Source organism: Protopterus annectens, chromosome 2.part2, assembly GCF_019279795.1.
Source record: "Protopterus annectens isolate FY-2018-M chromosome 2.part2, PAN1.0, whole genome shotgun sequence".
Classification (NCBI taxonomy): Eukaryota; Metazoa; Chordata; order Ceratodontiformes; family Protopteridae; genus Protopterus; species Protopterus annectens.
Window position 1 is genome coordinate 392,554,704 of NC_056730.1, and position 18,111 is coordinate 392,572,814.

Below are 18,111 nucleotides of genomic sequence, written 5' to 3' on the forward strand. Positions count from 1 at the left end.
TCCTGGCAGATAGGTACAGTGCTAACTTTACCCCCCCTACAGGGCCCATTTCTATACCGGAAGAATGCAAAGTTCCTGTAATCACGGCTGCACAGGTACAAATAACACTCTCCAAAGCCAAGAACACAGCATCCATGGGACCTGACAACAACCCAGACTGCATTCTACACAAACTACAGAATGAATTGGCACCACACCTAAGTATCATGCTCAATCATAGCCTCACCTCAGGCTTTGTGCCCACTGAATGGCATACAGCGACGGTTATCCCACTCCACAAAGGGGGATCCACCGTCCCATTAGCCTGACGAGCCTGGTCTGCAAGGCCATGGAACGTACCATCTTGGAACTTATAAACAAAGACATTGCTAATCTCCAAACTCTGGACCCCACCCAGTTAGGGTTTGTAAAATGCAAATCATGTCTCCTAAACCTGATAGACTTCTTTAAAGCAGTCACCAAAGCCGTAGATGAGGGTAAGGGGGTTCACACAGCCTATTTAGATCTCGCCAAGACCTTTGACACAATCCCCCACTCTGGAATTATAGATAAACTCACTAAACTAGGTATAAATCCCTATGTCACAAGATGGGTTGCCAACTGGCTCACTGACAGAACCCACACTGTGAAAGTTGCAGACTCCAAATCCGACTTCAGACCAGTGACAAGTGGAGTACCACAGGGTTCCGTCCTGGGTCCTCTCCTGTTTGGTATCTACTTCTCTGAAGTACAGGCTAACACAGAAGGTCTTTGGCTAATGAAGTTCGCAGATGACTGCAAACTAGGAGCCATAATCGAAACTCCTAACGATGTGGACATCCTACAAAAGGGCCGGACTGAGACAGATGCCTGGTGTCAAAGCCATGGCATCAAGCTCAATACCAAAAAGTGCATTGTCATCCTTTTTAGTAAAAACTCTGTACCCATGAACTACCACATAGGCGGTGCTCTACTTAACATCGAAAGTGTGATAAGAGACCTTGGGACACAGGTGGACAGTAGTCTCTCCTTTGATAATCATATTACCACAGTATTCAGGAAATCTTTCTACATGGCACATCTTATCACAAAAGATTTCTCATCCAAGGAAAAAGAGGTAATTGTTCCCCTCTACTCATCACTCATTAGACCCATTATAGAGTACAATGCCCCTTTTGGTATGTACCTCACAAGACATCTACAACTGGAAAGGCCGCAGAAATACTTTACAAAGTGGATTACTGGCCTCAAACAGATGCCCTAGGCAGACCGTGTCAAAAAACCCCAGCTTTACTCCATCACATATTGCCTACTCAGAGGCGATCTCTGCCTAATACACAAAGCTATGTCAAACCCAGAGCTGTTGGGCATGCTCCACTTAAAAAAATCCCAATCCCTCCGAGCTACATGCTCTGTAGGGTCCTAAACCTTGTCACCACAAGAAACAGAACGTGCTGGAGGGATAAATTCCTGTTCCAGAGAATTCCCATACTCTGGAACAAACTATCTATCTATATCCAACAAAGCTCCTCATTAGCACTCCAAGACAAATCTTCCTGATTGGATGGGAAATAGGAAATTCACCCCGGGGATCACTTCTGTGGCTCTGCTCGACAGGGGCTCAGGAAAATCATTTTCTTGGGTGATGAAAGCCAGGGTATCTTTTTGGCTATGCTTATATAGGCCCTAGGGCTAATAGCCTAGTACCTACCTATGAACCTATATATTAGCTGAATCATTGCACTGTATTTTTCATTGTCCATTTCAGGATGAGATGGCTTGTTCAGTAAATTTTCATTACTAAATGTGCTTTTCTATGTTCGTCTTCAAAATACTTAACTTACAATGGCATTTCTAAATGTGCTCTTTCTATGTTCATCTTCAAAATACTTAACTGGCAATGGCATTTCTGGACTGAATCATGTGAATATGTATTGTTAGCACTTTAATACATTTGTTATTTGTCAAATCACTTTTTTTCTTGACTGCCTTTTCTTTCATTATGACTGTTTACTTGTTTAAAAATCTTACAAAAGTATTTGATCCAAAAAAAAGCATTAATATAATAATAAACTAAAAAAATAAAATTACAATAAGCAAGTTTATATTCCTTATGGTGCTACTCCTTTAACTTTTGGAACTTCTAGTGACAATATCAGTGTGTTCCCTTCGACTTCACTGGACTTTCAGAAAATTTCAACAATGTTTCTTTCACAAACACTCTTTCAGATAAGTCACATGCAGCAAGTATGTATGAAGACACAGCTGAAACACTTTTTTCTTGATACTCCCTCATGAATCATAATAACCGCACAATAATTAACTTACTGTATCTAACAAGCTTTCCGGAAGATGGCACCCACTGCCTTAAGCACTGTATCCTGGTTCCCCCATAACAAGTATATAAAAATCAAATACATTAATTTGTTCCATAATGAAATGAAATGAAATGAAAGAATGAACAAACTACCTTCTAAGCAGCAGAAACCTACTTTACCTACGTTAAAGGAAATAAATCACACAATTCTGTTTCAATGTGCAAAGATTCAGATAGGTCCATGTATGTAAATGAGATAAATATGTACATGTTTATATATGTAAGATAAATATGTACATGTTTATGTAAGTAAGATAAATATGTACACATTTATGTAAGTAAGATAAATATATACATGTCTGTGTAAGTGGAATAAATATATACATGTGTATGTGACATAAATGTACATGCTTATTTGAAAACAAGCAGTAGGAATCATATGTATAGCAATGCAATCACAGCACTGTTGTGATCAAGAAAAGCAAAACTAAAACAAACTATATGAATAAATGAGCATGACACAAATGTAAAACTGAATCAGTACCCCTTGTAAAAATGCACAGATGAATGAAGCATACGGACCGAGATCCAATAAAAGTGTTAATGAGTAGGGGCACGTACCTAAATAAGTGATAGGTTCAGTCTGCAAAGTTTCTGCTTACAGTTGTATCAGAAGCATTTATGCAGTAGTCAAAAAGCATGTAAAACAACTGTTGACTCCTTGTTTTCCATTTGAAAACCAGTTCCTCTCAACAGGAGGCAAACCACACACACTGCTGCTTGGGTCAACAGAGTATAACAAGACTCAATAGAGACAAACATTAAAAAATTACAAAAGCCTGCTAACCACGGAACACAAGACTGTTTATGTAGCCCAGGCTTGCTACCTTGGTCACTAAAATACCTGTCTCTCCAGCTGCATGACTTGTGCCTTTAGAATATTGACACGTCTTTCTTCAAACAGCTCACTCTTCCCTTCTTCTAAAAGCTGTTGGTACTGACTCCTAAAAGGTAAAATAAGTATCACATATTTTCCAGTGAGCACAGACTTTAACAATGTTCTTCTCCCTTCTGTATCAGAATATAAGTACCATGTTTAAATGCACATCTCTGCTTCAGTAGGTATTCCAGAAACTCACACTTAGAAACATCCTACAACTACGATGAAATGTTTTAGTCATGTATCTGGCAAGACAAAATTATCTGAAATTTGGCTGTATACAGTGATATTGCTGGGGAGATCGGGTCATATGGGAGCCCAGTTATGGTCTCTGCTGGATGGAACACTGCAGGAACCTTTTGCTCTGGAGACCTGCAGTAGAGGTGGGAGCTTGGCATAATGGTTAAGGGGTTTACTTTATAGACCCAAGATGCAGGGTTTGATTCTCACAATGGGTAATGGCTAGGTTTAAAATAGCCCACAATGGCAATTAGCCTAGTACTAATCTATGAACCTATGAATGAGATGCATTTCCTTTTGGTCAGATATTCATTATTACAGAACAGATACAGTACAGATATAAACGAAATGGCCTCAGTCAGTTAAAAAGCAAAATAAAACTAAGACAGACTAGAGATACTACCCCTAAAAATAACTTACTAAAATGTTTGTGGTTGGTGTATCAGTTGACAATCTAGCCTGTGTAATACAGATGCCTAAGCAAAATTATCTTCAAAAAAGGGGTGCACACCTATTATTTTTAGGAAATATCCCATGCATGACCTAGGATGCCAGTGCATTAATAATAAAATCAAATAAAGTACTTTTCAGAATTTCATTTTAAAGTGGGTGCAAAGAGGGTACCAGAACGATCACATGTTCATTTTATTTACTTGCTTAACAAGGTGAGTAGGCTGGTCATGGAACTCTTTCCAGCCATGTCCTAGGCACACAAGGCAAGTGATGTTTATGTGCTTAGCTCTAACAAGTATACTGCAGTAATTTTATATTTATCATAACCCAGAAATAAATAAGAGCACATGCCTGACAATAAAATTGAACAGAATGACAAAATATAAGTGAACTTTTGAGTGCAACAAATGTCAGGACCCACATGAACGAGTCCCAAAACACAGAGACTGAATGGCTTAAACAATGGACTTGTATATACCAAGTCCGAAATGGCTATTTCTTGGAATATTCCCTTTTTTCAGAGGTACTGCAATCTCAGAGTTGATATGTATTAGTTTGGGGGTGGTGTAGAGGGCTTGTCCTCCACGTTGGAGGGTACAGGGAAGCTTGTCCTCGTGGCAAAAAACAAAAAACAATTTTAAAAGAGAAGAGTAATTCGAGATTCACTATTCTCCTGCAGTTTCATTCTTTTTTTTTTGGTCTTTCTACACTCAGCATTACAAGTGCAGACATTTCAATAGGGAGGTAATAAAAGTCATTCAAGGTTATATCATATAACAGCACTTACAAGATAGTTGCTAAAGTTGAGCACACATGGGCAATCATAAAATAGAAGAAAATATTAACTTAAGAACAGTTGATCACTCTCTGTTAACAGTGACACTGGTACTCAGTTGTTAACTAGCCCACAAGTGTAGACTTAAATTCCAGTAGAATCTGTTACTTCTGATGTTCATCAGCAATTGTTTCCAGTCTATAGGTGCTACCTTACTGAAGGCCTTCTCACCTATTCAAAGGCCAAAGACTGGTCTTTTCAGAGACCTTAAAGGGTAGAAAAGAGAAGCAATATGTCATTTGTAAGCTAGACAGGAACAGTATTCAAGATGCAGTCACTTAAAAGTACAGGCAGACAACTATATGGTGCCCCTAGCAGTTCCTATAAGCTGATGGCTCTCTGTGATAACAGGGGAACAGGACACCAGACTGCAACATGGTGGCCCTAGCAGTTACTGGAAGCTAATGGTTTTCTGCAATAACAGGGGAACAGGACACCAGACTGCAACACAGTGGCCCTAGTAGTTACTAAAAGATGATGACTTTCTGCAATAACAGGAGAACAGGACATCAAGACTGCAACATGGTGGCCCTAGCAGTTATTGGAAGCTGATGGCTTTCTACAATAGCAGGGAACAGGATACCACACAGCAACATGGTGGCCCTATAAGTTACCAAAGGCTGATGGCTTTCTACCATAACAGGGGAATCAGAAAATCTGACTGTAACATGGTGGTCCTATCAATTACTGGAAGCTGATGGTTTTCTGCAATAAGAGGGGAACATGACATCTGAGTGCAATATGGTGGCCCTAGCAGTTACTGGAAGCTGATGGCTTTCTGCAATAACAGGAGAATTAGTACATCTGACTGCAGAATTTAGTAATGAACCACAATTCATCAGGTCTAACTCATCAAATGCCCTCCTGCAAGGTGCTGCCCATAATCACAAGTCCAGATCACACAGCATCACTATTTCACAGGCTTTTGTTGATTTTGGAGATTATGCAAGTAAGGAGAAGGGGAAACAGTACGGCACATTAGCAACCATTTCCCTCTCTTCACGTCTGTGACATCTCAAATTTAGAATATATACATAGCAGACAATGCTCCCATTCGGGTGTTTCCTTTTCTAAAACAGTACCTTTGTGAAGATGTTCATCGTGTTTCACTGTTGCAGTCATTAATCTTGGGGTATCCTGCTGGCAGGCTACCCTCAGTCGGCCAGAATTCTAATGTCTACGTCCGGTGTCGGTTGCGGTCGCTTCTTCCCTGACGTCAGTGCGCCAGGGGTATAAAAGATGCAGCCGACACCATTTTCTTCAGTCTTTCTTGCCGTGCGGTGCCCGAAGCAAAAGCAGTTCGCAAGTGCCGGTCGGCCGACTCCTGAGATTTTCAAATCCGAATTTCAGAACTGAAGTCTTCATTAAAGCTAAGTACCCCGTTGGGGAAACTTTTTTCTTGCTCCAGACCGATGTCAGAAAAAGTTAACAATTGTATTTCTTGTGGGAAGCAAATACCTCATAAGGATTTTCACTCTTACTGTATTCCTTGCCTAGGCTCTGATCACAACGTTGCTAGCTGTCGGTTTTGTGCTAGATTTAACCAACGCACTATTAAGTGTCGGTTCGATTTTGCATTTCATTACTTTGGCCGTAGATTTAATTATATAATGCCATCAGAACAGCCGACAACCAGAGTTTACAAAAAACGCAAGGACAAGGAAAAGGATAGGCATCCGAGGTCCAAAACCGATGACAAGGCCTCTAACAGGCCAGTCGCCGGTTCTCAGTGAGGCACTTTCGCAGCCCCTGGCGCCCGCTACCTCAGAGCCACAGGCCGCTTTCAACTCCCACGTGGAGCCGACTGGGCCTCTGGATACTCAAGGTACTGGGCACTCAGAAATCATTCCCTCAGATGGGTCCGGAGCCGCTGAGCAGGCATCGGCTTCTGAGGGTGTCTTCAGACCTACACAACTATATATTAAGCCATCTTCAGCTTCAAAGACAAAGACTAAAGCAGCTCTAAAGACAAAGAAACAAGTACAGCATTCTCCTACTCAGACTTCAATGCCTAAAAAACAGATGCTCAAAATGGCCGAAGACCTAATTACTTTGATCAGGGGCTCCCATCCCCCTCCTGATAAGAGGCCTAGGCAGGAGACAGAGTATGATTCTTCTGATCAGGTTTCTATTTCCTCTGGTTCCTCTTCTGAACAGGATTACTCCATGCTTCCCTATGAGGATTTTGATGCTGAAGAATCCATTCCTTCAGCCTCTCCTCCTGAGGATTATTCTTTTGGGGAAACCCTGTATACCATGAGGGAGCATTTCCACTGGGAGAGCCAAGATTATTCTGAATCTAAGAAAAGGCTCAGAGACTTTCTGCTACTTCCTCAGCACAGATCCCTTGCTATTCCACCTGTTCTAGACATTGTAGATGATGTATTTTCAGAGTCCGGCCTGTCCCCTGACTCTTTACCCCCTGCACCTGCTAAGCCAGACAGATACTACAGGGTCCCGGATTCTCATAAATTCCTATATAAAAACCCTGCTGCTGACCCTGAAACTATATCCCAGGGTCCCAAAGGTGTTAAAGATTCCACTGCAAAGAACCCTGTCCCCTCTGATAGGGATTCTAGGGCTGTAGACAGATGGGGGAAAAAAGTCTACACTTCTGCTACCTTGGCTGTAAGGGCTTTAAATATGCTTAAATATCAGCAATATTTAATGTCACTGCTTAAAACAGAAACTGTTGACAAATACTGAATGTTCAGAGATTGATTGCATGCAGCTGAAGAAGTGGGAAAGCATACTTTGCAATGTGGTTATGATTCACTGGGGACCTCTTGCAGGGCCGCTGTTACAGGTTCTGTTATTAGAAGGCATGCTTGGTTAAAGGAACAGAATCTACCTGATCATGTTAAAGCAAAATTATTAGATGCACCATTACAGCATAATACTTTGTTTGGTACTAAAGCAGAAGAGGTGCTGAAAAAAATGGAGGATAAAGCAAAATCCATGCAGACAGTCAAGGTACAGTCACCCAGGTTTAGCAGGAACTGGCCTTCTAAAAATTGGTCCTTTCCAGTTTCAGACAGACCACAAAGAGGCAGATACAGGCATCCCAGAGGCAGATCTCAGCCCCAAGGCTCTTACAGGCCTAAACAATGGGGTGCTCCTACTTCCAAAAGCAGAGAAGACAAATCACAACCTTACAGGAAACAGTCCCAATGACTTTCCTCTGCCAGATCCAAGCACTTTTCTTTTGGCAGCCCCCTTAGGGGGAAAACTAGCACTTTTTTCATCAAATTGGCAAATGGTTACCCAAGACAAATGAGTCCTACAAGGCTACAGGTTCCATTTTCACACTCTACCAAGGTCAAAAGGTATGCCAGACCTGCCACACAATCAATGGGCAGAGGCACAAAAACAAATTACAGCCCTCATGGACATGAGGGTCATTCAGCAAGTGCCACAACAACAGCAGGGGCAAGGATTTTACTCCAGACTTTTCCTAGTATCCAGAAAGGACAAAACTTGGAGACCAGTACTGGACCTGTCTACATTAAATACGTTTCTGGAAGTTACAAAATTCAAGATGTTGACACTACAGCAGCTACTGCCCATGCTGGGCAAGAAGGCTTGACTTGTAACTTTGGACCTGAAAGAGGCATACCTGCATGTCCCAATCAGACAATCTTGCAGAAGATACCTCAGATTCATAGCTGGCTCGATGCATTACCAATTCTCTGCACTGCCCTTTGGCTTATCTACTGCGCCCAGGGTCTTCACAAAATGCCTGGCACCGCATTTTGCAGACAAAGAGGAATTCAAATATATCCCTACTTGGACGACTGACTAATTCAAGCAGAGAACAAAGACATACTTCTAAAGCATCTGGCATTTGTAAAAAGATTACTAATTGGCCTAGGGTACACAGTAAACGAAAAGAAATCAAAACTAGTGCCCTCTCAAGAGATAATATTCCTGGGTGCAAGCTTAAATACAACTGCCCAGATGGCTTATCTCACGACAGACAAACAAAAGGAACTGACTACTTACTTCAAGAAATTGGCAACAAAAACCCACTTATCTGCAAGGAAAATCCTGCAGGCCTTGGGTTTCATGGCATCCTGCATTCTACTAATTCCATATGCCAGACTGCATATGAGGAAACTGCAATGATATCTAAAAAGTGTTTGGACTCAGCATTGCCACAGCCTGGAGACAGTAATTGCACTCATTCCCTGCCTGCAACAGGAGTTTCAATGGTGTGCAGAAGCCTGTCACCACAACAAGGGTCTGCCATTCAGTTTACCCACAGCCAGACAGACACTGACAACGGATGCATCAGATTATGCCTGGGGGGCCCATATGGCAGGGAAATGTATTCAGGGCAGATGCCCTGCAAACCAAATTCATCTTCACATCAATCAAAAAGAGATGCTAGCTGTTCAAAATGCCCTGACAGCTTTCAAGGACCTGCTTCATCCAGGACAGATACTGATAAAGACAGACAACACTACGGTCATGTGGTACATAAGCAAGCCGGGAGGTACACATTCCTACCCCCTCTGCAGACAGGAAATGACCTTATGGGACACAGCATTGGCTTTTCAAGTTCACCTGCAAGCACAATTCCTGCCAGGAAAAACAAATACTCTGGCAGACGAACTAAGCAGAAACCTCATGGATCCCCACGAATGGAAACTGGATCCACAAGTCTTCAGCATGATAATAAGGAAATGGGGATGCCCAGACATAGATCTATTTGCCTCCCCTCACAACTGCCAATTGTGGAGATTTTGCACAAGGATTTATCACAAGCAAGCAAGGAAAGTGGACGCCCTATCCTTCAACTGGAAAAATCTAACAGTATATGCCTTTCCTCCACTGCCTCTCCTTCCCAGGGTACTCCTAAAGGTCAGACAAGAGAAGCCAAAAATGATACTGACTGCACCAGACTGGCCACGCCAGTACTGGTACTCAATCCTAAAGAGCTTGTCTCAAGGTCCAGCATGGATATTGCCTCAAACTTCTCACTTGCTGACCCAACAAAACAATCAGATCCTGCACAGCCAACTCAGGACCTTAAATCTGGCAGCATGGCAGATAATGTAGCCATTCAGACCACTCCTCTTTCAAAAGCTACTATGGATGTTATCTTGGAGGCCAGGAGGCCCAGTACCAGAAAATCTTATGCAGAAAAATGGAAGAGATTCTGTGCTTGGAACCAGGAACAAGGCATTGACACGTGTGTACCAAATATTCCTCAGATTTTACAATACCTAACTGAGATGCTGAACAAAGGCCTTTCTTTCTCATCAATTAAGATTCATGCCTCTGCCATTTCAGCCCATTACAATACGGAACCACCTATCTTTTCTCATCCTTTAATAAGGCAGTACCTCAGAGGGACCAAAAACATTAGGCCTCCAAGGAGAGCACCAATTCCGCCCTGGGACCTCAATTATGTTTTGGAAAAACTCACCCTGCCTCCTTTCGAGCCAGCATCAACAGCAGATATAAAATTCTTATCCTGGAAAACAGCTCTGCTCCTAGCAATAACCTCTGCAAGGCGAGTCTTGGAGTTACAAGCTCTCATGGCTGCGGAACCTTTTATCATTTTTCATCCAGACAGGGTTTCCCTGAGGACAAACCCTACATGTATGCCTAAGGTGGTGTCAAGTGTGGCCCTCAACCAAACCATTCACTTGCCTACCTTTTATCCTAATCCACAGAACAAGGGTGAGAAAATCCTGCATTCTTTGGACATACACAGGCAGTTACGCTTCTACTTGGACAGAACTAAAGCTTTCAGAAAGACTGAGCAACTTTTAGTGTCATATGCTGCAGGATCACAAGGAAAGGCTATCTCAAAACAGACTATTTCTAAATGGATAGGCCATTGCATCCGTTTCTGCTATTTTCAATGTGGCAAATCAGTGCCTAAGGGCATTAGGCCTCATTCCACCAGAGCAGCAGCCACTTCAGCAGCCTTCTTCAGAGGAGTACCAACCAAATATATCTTAGAGGTTGCAACTTGGAGTTCAGTGCACACTTTCACAAAGCACTACCACTTACCTCTTTACTCTAAGTCCAGAGCAGGCTTTGCCACTGCAGTCCTGCAGGGCCTCATAGCCTCTCCTAATCCTATTTAGTCCAGCCACCCATCCTCAGCTTTGGGATTCAACCCAAGAGTAATGACTGCAACAGTGAACACGATGAACATAGTACAGTTGTGTACCTACCATAAATGTAGATGTTCGAGTGTATTTACTGTTGCAGTCCAGGTTACCCACCCACCATCCCTCTTTCTTTGCTGGGACTTATCTGCACTTCTCTATCCTATACAACCTATTGGGTGTATTTACTTGTAGATAAAGGAAATGTTATTCCTGTACATGCATTTTTATTGGCATATTTTTCAGCCTACCAATTTGGGGGGCACCTGACATCTGGGGCAAGAAAAACTGAAGAAAATGGTGTCGGCTGCATCTTTTATACCCCTGGCACACTGATGTCAGGGAAGAATCGACAGCAACCGATGCCGGACCTAGACTTTGCAAGAGTAATGACTGCATCAGTGAATACACTCGAACATCTACATTTATGATAGGTACACAACTGTACTTTTTTATTTCTCTTAGCATCCGGTGATCAGTACAGTCATGCTATGGTTGGTCACTTTGGTGAGTTGGTCATTTCTGGTGATTCAGCCATCATGGTGCACAGTATGTGTGGTCTTTCGGTAGTCAGAATGTTAGTTATTGGCTCCTGACTACATGTGCTATAACTACCTGACCTGTATCCAATAAAAGGCATAGATGTTCCACAGCTTCTGACAGTGACATGAAGCAATATATTTTGTTGAATGGGATTTGTAATAGGTTCATGTTACATGGTTATATTAGGGCCACAATAGGAAGGATATGGTCCAGTTTTGGCACTAGCAAATTGAGTTCAAAAGCCCTTCTACCTCCTAGTGGGAGCAGCTAGTGAGCTTGCAACTGAGTTTTAGTTGTTTTAAGACTGCTGCTTTGGTATGAAACAAATACTGTGGGGTCCAGAGAAATTCCCATGTATTTTTAATTCTGAACTTAAGCAAAAGGGTTACACAATGAATTCTGATTTATAGTACAATGGTCTCCTTTAATTGCTATGAAGTACCAAAATCATATTTGAAATTTCTTTGGTGTTAACAGTTAAGTTACTGCAATACAATAAGTGCCAGTACAGATCAAACTCACTCTGTACTTCCACCCGTAAAACACATCAACAATTAGGACATAAAAATAAACAGGGTAAAGTTAACTCTGAAAATGTACTAACAAATAGAATGGAAAATAACAACGAACATTTTTAATATGCAAATATTGTACCCCTGGTTCTTCAGCATAGAGGAATAAAGCCCTGAATGTGATTCAGATGACCAGAGTCTGAGTAGAAACGTGTGTTCTGGAAATGCTGGGAAGGGAAGGGTTGGAAATGAGCAGATATGACTTGGTCATCCTTAAGAAAGGGTACAGTGGCTCCTGACTGGCTCTTCTGGAACGCCAGTGCAAAGGGCAAAGGCCCACAACATGCAAAGCATATTCAGGTATCAAGAAGAATGTGTGCTGTGGCTACTCAAGCTAGTGCTGGTAGTCCATGTCTTTGCATGTGAGGATAGAGGCATACACAGATATAGGGGCACTGTTAGTTCCCACAGTGTTGCACATGTACTTGTCACTACCAGGGGCACTGTTATGGCATACAACAGATACTTCCCCATTGCTCACATCCCAGATGATGATTCTAGAGACAGGGATCATGCACCATTTAGTTCTCTGCACTATGAGAAGCAAAATCGGTCACCATGGGGCAAGCCAAACTTAACCAGACAGGGGACAAAGGTGTGTGTACTCCTGGAGACGCAGCAGAAGGACCGAGTGTGAGCAGGACCACAAAAAACCCTTCGGGTGGCCTGGATAATGTTCTCCACTGGACAATGTACCCTATACTTTATTGGGTATATGTCTAGTACAGGGATGAATGAGCTGAGTCACATGAGGGGAGGCTTAATGGTCAGCAAGTAGGGGGGAATAGCACCAAGAAAAGAAGACATATGCCAAAAAAGCAAGAAATTTAACAGCAGACAATGAAACTAGCTCACAAGGGGAATGGCATAATCATAAATAAAGAAGAGAATGTTAGATTATTTGCCAAGTCTCATGCGAAATGCCTACAAACACCAACAGATATGAAGAATCTAGACAAGCAAACTAATACAGAAGAATATTTGGCAATGGATTCATTGTCATTTGATTACTCGACAAAGATGCTACGGGAAAATGCAGCAAAAAGACTGGGCAAGATATACACTTTTTCTCTAAACAGATGATTATAACACAAAAAAAATCCTTGAAACAACACTAAGTTATAAATAAATGGAGCACCACTTTTGTGTTGGCACTAAACAGGAAGATAATAAGACAAAGACAAATTACTAATCACAGTTTTTAACTTCAGTCTTGGAAAGATGGAGAAATCTACACATATTATTATTATAGGCCACAAAAGTGAAGCACACAGGAATGAAAATACACACCAAAGTTTTTTTTTTTTTTTAAGGGATAGTCATGTGTAAGAATAGACTTTATTTTTTAAGAAAATAAATCAAGTAACAAACATGTAATGCTATAAAACAGGAATAATTAGTGCAAAAACTGGCCAATATGGAATTAACATTGGATCACAAAGTGGGTGACTTCAAAGTTACAGGACAGGACTGGAAGCTTAGAATCATGGTAGAAATGCAACTGTTAAAAGAGTGGAACAGAATGAATGATGATATCCCACAAGTGACTGTTGCTGGGACTGATGATGGGATACACCCAATCACAGTTAGACTAGCAAGGGATATAAAGATTGGGAAAGAAGTAGGAAATGAAGGAAAATATTTTTTAGATGTAGTAAAAGATTTATGAACAAAGATAACAGAAAAAAGGAATAAACACAAAGAACACAAAGAACATAAAGAATGAGCTTCCACTAGGAAAAAAGAATGGATTTTTGGATAATAAAAACAGACAATTTGGAAGCTATGAAAACAGTAAAATAATTAACAAAATGAATCTTAAAGATCAGCTCATAGGTTAGTACTAGGCTAACTGGCCTTGTGGGCCATTTTAAGCTTAGCCAATTATCCCAACTGACAATCAAGCACTGCACCTTGTGTCTGTAAGGCAAACACCTTAATCATTATGCCAACCTCCAATCCCCAACAAGATAACAGGACAACTTCAGGTTTATGAAAACCTTTTGTGTCATTTCTGGCTAATAAGGGCTGAGTGAGTACCTGAGTCTATGAATTTACTGCACATCCTTTTCACACTGCAGTGAATTTGAAAGTGATTATATATAAGGTGGGGGGTGCAGGGAAGATGTCCCCTACATGGCAGCACCTCCAAAGAAAAAAACATAAAAAGCATATATTTGTGAACTCACAGAACTTTGTGTTTGAAAATCAGATAAGGTTTCATGTTTAGTTTATTATATTTTTATTTCATTTATTTATTTGCCATTTGTTAACCAGCTTACTCCAGCTAAACCAAAGGCTCATTTTCAGTGCAGACCTGAGGAGAAATGCTCCAGAAAAAAATAAACAAGACATTGACATGCATACATTAAAAAAATAAAAAGCTGCACCATGTTCAAATCACCATAGGTAAAATCCTATACCACTTCCTTGCAAGCAATAGGTCCCCCTCTATGACCCAGGAAACTCATATCATGTATTTAAACTTATTAGAAACACTAACCATCCAACCCAATACCATATTCATGGGTGACTTTAATTGTCTCACTATTAGCTGGGAATCCAATACGACATCAAGCGTGCATCCACAGAGATTCCTGGATTTTGTAAACACAAACTCCCTGGATCAGGTAGTCAATACACCAACCAGGGTTGCAACCATACTGGATCTGGTCCTCACTAATATGGGAGAGTGCTGCACACCCCCTACTGTAATGCCTTCCCTGGTAAGGTCAGACCACAAAATGGTCTCATTTGAAGTAAAAATGAAACCTGGATCCGCAGCTAAACCAGGAATATTGAGGAACTATTCTAAGGCTAACCTCCTGCTATTAAGAGAGAACCTGGCAAAATGTCAAGCCCCTATAAACCCTGAGAACACTTCTGCATATGCAGAACTGTTCACTGAAATCCATTGTAATAGCTGCATAGAGGCAGTTGTACCAACTAGGAAGAAGTACAGAACTAACTCAAAAAACAAGCCACCCTGGTGGAATCACAAAATCAATGGGATGTATAACAGGTGGAAGAATATCATGGCAAAAATTAGGAGGTGCAGCACCCAGCAGGATAAAAGCACTCTCATCAAACTAAACAAACAACTCAGAGGACAAATAAAGTCTGTCAAAGCCAAATTTGAGGTAAGTTTGGCCTCCCAGGCCAAGGACATCCACAAAGCATTCTTTAGTTATGTCCACAACCTCAAAGGCAATACACAATTGTGTGCAGCGCTCATTGTAAATGGAGCCACCTATACTGAGTCAGAAGATATAGCAAACCTCCTGGCTGATAAATTCAGCTCCAACATTACTCCTCTCTCCCCACAACCTTCCCCCAGGAAAAATATCATCAAATATAGCTAATGCTCTCTCTAAGACCAAGAATACTGCATCAATGGGCACAGACAATATCCCAGGATGCCTTCTAAACAGCATGAAGCATGACCTATCAGGGCCTCTGGAATTACTATTTAACTGTAGCCTCTAAACTGGCTTTGTGCCTCATGAATGGAGAAAGGCAACAGTCATCCCTCTGCACAAAGGTGGGCCATCTACAGACCCATAAGTCTCACTAGTCTTGTATGTGCAGCTCACCCTACTATTCAGGCATGATCATAGGGCAATTTCAGGTGTACTCTCCAGTCCAGCTGGTGAATCTGGGTATCCTGAGGCAATGTTACAACGGCCTCATGTGCACAGACATCCCTTTCCTCCTACCACAAAACACTAACATATGCGAGAGATGCAATTATAGAGCCAAACTGGAGGCAAAGCTGTCTCCACCCAAGACTGGAACAGACAGTCAAGAGGAGAAGGTTAACACTTGCACCACACCTCCAGCCACACACAGGCCTACTAAACCAGCACTGGCAAAAATACACATAAATACACAAAATCATACTTGGAGGCTCTAAATAAAATCCTGCAAAAGCATCAGAGATCTCCAAAGCAGACACCCAAACAACCTGCACCTCTCGTCACAAACCAGACAACACATAAAACACAAAATCAGTGTGCCGCACCAGCCCTTAAGGCGAAATAACATACCTAACACACGAGTAATAGGTGACTCTATAGTCAGGCACACTGACGTCCGACTCACTAGGCTGGACAAGCAGAAGGTTACTGTTAGCTGCTTGTCAGGAGCCAGAATCCGAAACATAACACAAGCACTCAGGTCACTCCAGAACAAGTATAAATATGACTCTTTCATTGCTCATGTTGGTGTGAATGACCTGAGACGTACCTCCCTGGACTACATGAAAAGAGACATGGAAGAGCTCTCTGATCATGTAGCCCAGGCTGGTATGACCCTGTCCCTGAGTAGCATCCTGCCCTCACCAAGACGGATACCTCAGTATAAAGAAAACATGATCAATTTCAACAACTGGCTAAGCTTCTGGTGTCACTCAAAGGGGATCCAATGTCTGTCAGCCTGGGACGACATGCTCGACAAGCCGCATTGCTTCACAAGAGACGGCTTGCACCTGTCACACCTAGGCTTTCGAATACTGGCCAAGGCTCTTGCTGCCCCCATAGTGCCTTTTTTAGGCAAGGCTCAAAAGTCAAACCCACCTCCGTAAACAGCACAATTAACAAAAAACTGAGGGTTATGCTACTCAACGCCAGGAGTTTAAATCTCAAAATGCACACGCTCGAAGCACTCCTCAGTATGGAGAACGTCGACATCTGTGCAGTAACTGAAACCTGGTTCAAGGCTCCAGAGAGCACCCCAGCATTACTGGGCTACGACTTGTACCACACGTTTCGGCCACAGAACACGGACTGAAACACAAAAGAAGGGGGTGTATCCATATTCATCAAGGATACCTACACCTCCAGGTTAGTGGCGCAGATCATCAATGTGCAACTAACATCGGCCAAATCTGTAATGCAAATTGTGGCCTGCTACAGATCACCCTCCATGACCCAGGTCCACCACTCCATCTTTCTGGAGACACTGGAAAACATGAAGGTCCTACCAAACACCCTGATATTGGGCGATTTCAATTATCCTACCATTAACTGGGAAACCTACTTGAGTACAAGCTTCCAGGCCCAGCGCTTCCTGGAATTCATCAAATCAAACGCCCTGGATCAGCTGGTAAACTCCCCTTCCATAGTTGAAAACATATTGGCCCTGGTCATCACGAACATGGGTGACAGGTGTTCCACACCGGAGGACAACCCATCACTGGTTATATCAGACCATAAACTAATCGCTCTGGATGTCCACACCCCACCACCACCCCCAACTAAGGAAACCACAGTAGAGAACTTTTCTAAAGCAAACTTCACCTTACTTAAGACAGAGGCGGTAAGTTTCACAGCCCCCACACTAAATGATAATGCTGCACAAGATGCAGAAACCTTTACAAATGCACTCTATGAGCACCTACAAGGATGCATGGATTGTGCCATCCCTAGCAAAACCAAGACTCACTCCTCTAAGAGAAGGAAACCAGTCTGGTGGACCCCTGCCATAAACAGGCTATACAATAGAAAGAGGAAACTTGTTCAGAAAAAAAGCAAATCCCAAGAAGGAAAGACATCCCTGATCAGTATCAGTAAGAAACTGAGGTCCCTCATAAAATCATCCAAGGCTAAGTTCGAAAGAAAAATAGCCAAGGATTCAAAGGATAACCACAAAGCCTTCTTTAGCTATGTTAAGAACCTAAGTGGCAACTTGCGGATATGCACTGAACTAGTGCAAAATAGCACAAAATATACTGAACTTACTGATATTGCCAACATCCTGGCAGATAGATTCAGTGCAAACTTCACCCCTCTCTCACCCCCAAAAGGGCCCACAACAATACTGGAAAAGTGTAGTCTCCTGGAAATCACAGACACACAGGTGAAAATAGCCTTTCAAAAGCCAAAAACACAACGTCAGTGGGGCCAGATGGTGTCCCAGGCTGCGTCTTGCACGAACTACAAAACAAACTAACCCCCCACCTAAACACGCTGTTCAACCTCAGCCACTCCACAGGCTATGTGCCCATAGAATGGAGCACAGCAACGGTTATTCCACTCCACAAAGGAGGGGCCACAACTGACCCTGGTAACTATTGCCCCATAAGCCTGACTAGCCTGGTCTGCAAGGCT

The 18,111-nt window shown here is 42.2% G+C and overlaps 1 protein-coding gene across 1 annotated transcript in view; it reads right to left on the reverse strand.

Moving 5' to 3' along the window:
- Nucleotides 1-18,111, reverse strand: part of LOC122795642 — a 2,207,893-nt gene that overhangs the window by 1,583,149 nt on the left and 606,633 nt on the right. Inside the window, exon 4 of the mRNA XM_044063913.1 lies at nucleotides 3,201-3,300. Coding sequence (XP_043919848.1) covers nucleotides 3,201-3,300 — 100 coding nt within the window. The remainder of the gene's footprint in view (nucleotides 1-3,200; nucleotides 3,301-18,111) is intronic.